The sequence below is a fragment of the Geospiza fortis genome, unplaced genomic scaffold, assembly GCF_000277835.1.
Source record: "Geospiza fortis unplaced genomic scaffold, GeoFor_1.0 scaffold636, whole genome shotgun sequence".
NCBI lineage: Eukaryota > Metazoa > Chordata > Aves > Passeriformes > Thraupidae > Geospiza > Geospiza fortis.
The window spans coordinates 1116672-1120937 of NW_005054435.1; the positions used below are offsets into that span (position 1 = coordinate 1116672).

General features: G+C 47.2%; 1 protein-coding gene across 1 annotated transcript; it reads left to right on the plus strand.

The window, feature by feature from the left end:
* The first annotated feature begins 1274 nt into the window (after positions 1 to 1274).
* BBS12 (Bardet-Biedl syndrome 12) lies at positions 1275 to 3757 on the plus strand. Its single transcript, XM_031061992.1, is given in 2 exon segments — positions 1275 to 2606; positions 2609 to 3757. Coding segments are annotated over 2 exon segments (2046 nt in total). The 5' UTR covers positions 1275 to 1285; the 3' UTR covers positions 3334 to 3757.
* Positions 3758 to 4266: the final 509 nt, after the last annotated feature.

Below are 4266 nucleotides of genomic sequence, written 5' to 3' on the forward strand. Positions count from 1 at the left end.
GGTGTGTCCGCTCCGGGCGGCTTCCCCCCGGCCGTGTGGAGCGGGCGGGCCGGACGCGCTTCCTCTCCTTAGCGATAGTACGACATAATAACGTAATATTCAAGTGGACTTTCACTGTGTAGGATGGGGAGAAAAAAAAAAAAGGAAAAAAAGAGCTTTTTGGATTGGGAATAGCTACGCAAACGGTCCTTCAGTGAGCTGGAATAAATCATGTGAATGAATTCCAGTACCTGAAGGGAACTTACAGGAAAGATGAGGCAGGACTATTCACAAGGACATATAGCGATGGGACAAGGGAGGATGGGTTCAAACTGACAGACAGTCGATTTAGATTGGATATTAGGAAGAGAATCTTTATTGTGAGGGGGGTGACGGACGGGAACAGGTTGCCCAGAGAAGTTGTGGACACCCCATCCCTGGAAGTGGTGAATGCCAGGTCAGATGTGGCTCTGAGCAGCCTGGTCTGGTGGCAGATGATCCTGCCCATGGCAGGGGGTTGAAACTGAGTGATCTTTAAGGTCGCTTCCCACCCAGGCCATTCTGTGATTCTGTGATTTGAATCTGAGCATACGAGATACAGGACCCAGGATTCTTGGTATATATTCTTAGTTATTCAAAAATGGAGCCTTATTTTAATCCACATCTGCCACGGGACCATGGTGTGGCAGAGATTTTGAGCGAAAGATTTCTTTTTGATGTGCTAAGAATGAATAGTTGGTCAAAACTTTAAAGTCTCAGCAGTTTGTAAGTTACGAAGAAGTGGCATTGCATTTATTTCGCTTAATGAAGTATTTATGCATGTTAGTTGGACTAAACAGAATTTGGAATAAAATATGTTTTTCCAGACTTGAAAGTTAAAGTCAGTGGCATGACTGTTGTTACCAAGAAGGATCCACACAGAGCTCTTGAGTTTGGCATGTAATTTGTCCATTCTGCTCTAATGAACTTTTGCCCTAAGCAAGGCAAATAACTGAAATTCCAGACATCAGGGCAGGAGGAGGTGGTAGTTCCACGCAGCCTGCACTGCCAGAAGTGTAAGAAATCGTGGGAATTAACAGCTCTTCACTATCAGCCAGCCTGAAACGATTCCATGGTATTAGTGACCCAATTCAGCAACTCTGACCAGTGATTTCTCAAAATCAGCACACAGGAATAAAGCTTTATATGGCAGAAAGCTGTGTTCAGGTGTAGACTGTTAAATTATTTTTTTGGTGATTTGTGCTGTGGTGTGCTGTGAGGATGGGGCAGTAATTTGTCATCTGTTCACAGATGCTGCCCACTGCCCATGGCTTTCAGGGATGTGAATGCCAGGAGACACATTGGACTCCAGCAACTCTCAGCCTTAGCATCCACTGGGAGAACATTCCTGGGGCCAATGAAATCACATAAATTCATTGTGGATGAAATCACCCAGCAGAGCACATTGATTTGTTCTGCTGTTAGGCTGCTGGAAAGTTTGGATTTGACAAGTGCTGTTGGACAGCTTCTTAACGAGACCATTCAGGCCCAGAACAAGGAGTTTAAGACGGGGATGAGTACCCTGTTGTTCCTGGTTGGAGCGTGGAGCAGTGCTGTGGTGGAGTGCCTGCAGCAGAACATTCCTGTCCCAGCAATAGTGTCTGTGATGTCTGAGGGGTTGAACTCCTGCTGTGAGAGAGTCCAGTGTCTTCAGATACCAATACACGATGTAAAGAAAGAGTTGTGTTCTAGCAGAGTTAGGCCAAAGGCTTTTGGAAGCAAAACTGACCAAGCTGGATGTGATGCTCTTACAAATCCTTGGGATTTGCTGTGTCTTCAGAGAGATATTTCTGCAGCAGAAGAAGTAATTCCAATAAATTCTTGTTCCCATCAAGGAGATTATTGTAATTTTAACAAGCTCCTGGTTTCACCCTTGGCTGGCTTTGGTTCAGTGGCTTCTGTTGTCAAGGCAGCGGGTGACAAAAGTTCATCTGCTCTGTCGGGAAGTGGTGTTTCTGCTTCCAGCTGTGTCACACGGAAGTTAACCCACAGCAGACACTTCAGCACTCTAAGGAAAGGCCATTTTGGAGGTCAGCAGGGAAATTTTCAGGGACACCTTTCAGGACCACCAGCAGATGTGTGTGGATGTTGTGGTTTAGGACACCTGGCAGTGGCTCTGAGCCATGGAAACCAGACCAGCGTGAAGCTGCTACAAAGCATTGCTGCTTATCAGCAAGAGAGAGCAGAGTGCAGTGGCAATTCCCAGGTTAATATCGCAGAGATTGTGACGTGCTGTGTGCTGGGCCTGCCCGAGAGCTGTTCCTGTGTCTCCCCAGGCTTTGTCACATTAGTGTCACCAGAGCAAGCCTCAGTCATCAAACACTTTGCAGACAAAGCCCTCCGGGTTCTGCTGATGGATGGTGACCTCACGGAGGGGTACCGACACTTAGGTTTTAACAGACCACCTAATGTAAGGACCGTCTTGGAGCATCCCAGTCCACAGGGAGGCAGGGCAGGAGATGCGTGGCTAAGCAGAATGTTGGATATTCTGATGAGCTTTGAAGTAAACCTGGTTTTGGTCAAAGGAAACGTGTGCAAAAACTTCATGGAGAGGTGCGTGGCCAGCAGGATATTGGTAATCGGCTGCGTGTCGGGAATGGGGCCTGGGCGGAGCTGTGGAAGAGCAGCGATGGGCGCGCGGTGGATCTGGGCGAGCTGCTGCCGGCGCGGATCAGCGCGGGAGGCATCCCCCTGCTCACGGCCGTGCTCACCACTGCCCTGCCTTCCAAGGCGCAGCTCCTCGAAGACCAGTTCTGGACGTTGCTGTATCGGCTCCATCACGCTCTAAAGGACGGGAAGGTTTTCCCTGGGGGCGGTGCGGTGGAGCTCTTGTGCCTCAGTCACATCCAGGCGCTCGCAGAGCAGCCCGGGCGGCCGGGAAACGACAGAGTTGTGAGAGAGCTCCCCAGTCCCTGGCTGGCAGAGTATAAACCCATTGTGCTCCAGGCACTGGCAAGTGGCTGGAGGCAGTACCTGTCCGTGCTCCTGTGGAACACTGCGAGGGCCAGCTCGGAGCTGGAAGCAGGTGCCTCCGTGGATCATCACCTCCAGAAAGCAGCGGCCTGCGGCTCTCCCTCAGCTTACATTTTGGAAGAGTTTAGGAGAGGGGGAGTGCTCAGGAGTGGCTCTGAACCCTTCCCTGAGCAGGTCGCAGATTTAAAGGTTTGTGATAATGTTACAGCCAAGACAGAGGCGTGGAGGAGAGCTCTGGACCTGGTGCTGCTGGTGCTTCAAACTGATGCTGAAATTATCACAGGCCCCAGAAGGAATCAGATCCTGAACTCGCCTGTGTCAAGCGAATTTATGTTTTTATAGGATTTTGAGGATTTGTAAGTCTGTGAGTCAAATTTGTAAGTCCATGGGAGAAGGCTGAGTGCAACCTACATGTCTTTATAAAGCAAACAGTGTGATGTGATTGTGACTTTAAATTGTAACAGCAGAAGTCAGAATGAGGGACAGTCACAAGGTAATTTCTTTTTTCTAGAGATGAGAATTAAATAACAAACAAAAAACCACTTGTGGGTTTATCTCTAACCTAGGCCATGCATTTCTAGCTAATGGTATTGCCTGTATGGATGTCCCCTAATGTCTTCTGAAGAAAGGTGGAGATCTCTTATATTACATTGCTGTACTTGTGTTAAATGAAAGAATATTTGTAATTATTTCTTAATTAATACCTTTTTCTTAATTTCTGTACATTGCAAACATAAGAGTTAAACTTGAAATGATGTGAGTGTTACATTTGTATGAATAGATTCTATTTTTGCATATTTATATGGTCCATACGTCTCTGATTTCCCAGTGTAGACCCTCTGGAATTTCTCTGGTTTTGACCAATTCAGGCTGAATCCTTCCTCTTGGTATTACAGACTGGATGCATCTCTACACAAAATTTTCCTTTACATTCCCAACTGGATTTTTAGATCATTTCCATGGGGTCGTTCTGCTGTCCTTGCAGAGAGGAGAATGTTGCTGTAAGTTTTCGATGCTGGCTAACAACTGAATCTCTCCTGGTGACTGAGGCACGGCATTTTTGCTGGGTTACAGCACTGACAGTTTGAAAGCTGGGCATGGAGAGCTGGCACTTCATTGCAACAGAGAGGTGTGTAACTATGGAGATAGTTTTTTTCTGAGCTTGGCATTCTGAGTCACACTGAAAGTGAAATGTCTCACCAGTCTGGTGAAAATAGAATGGAAAACGACTGGAAATGGTGATGCTAAAGAGGATCCTTGCATTCAAGAGCTTTC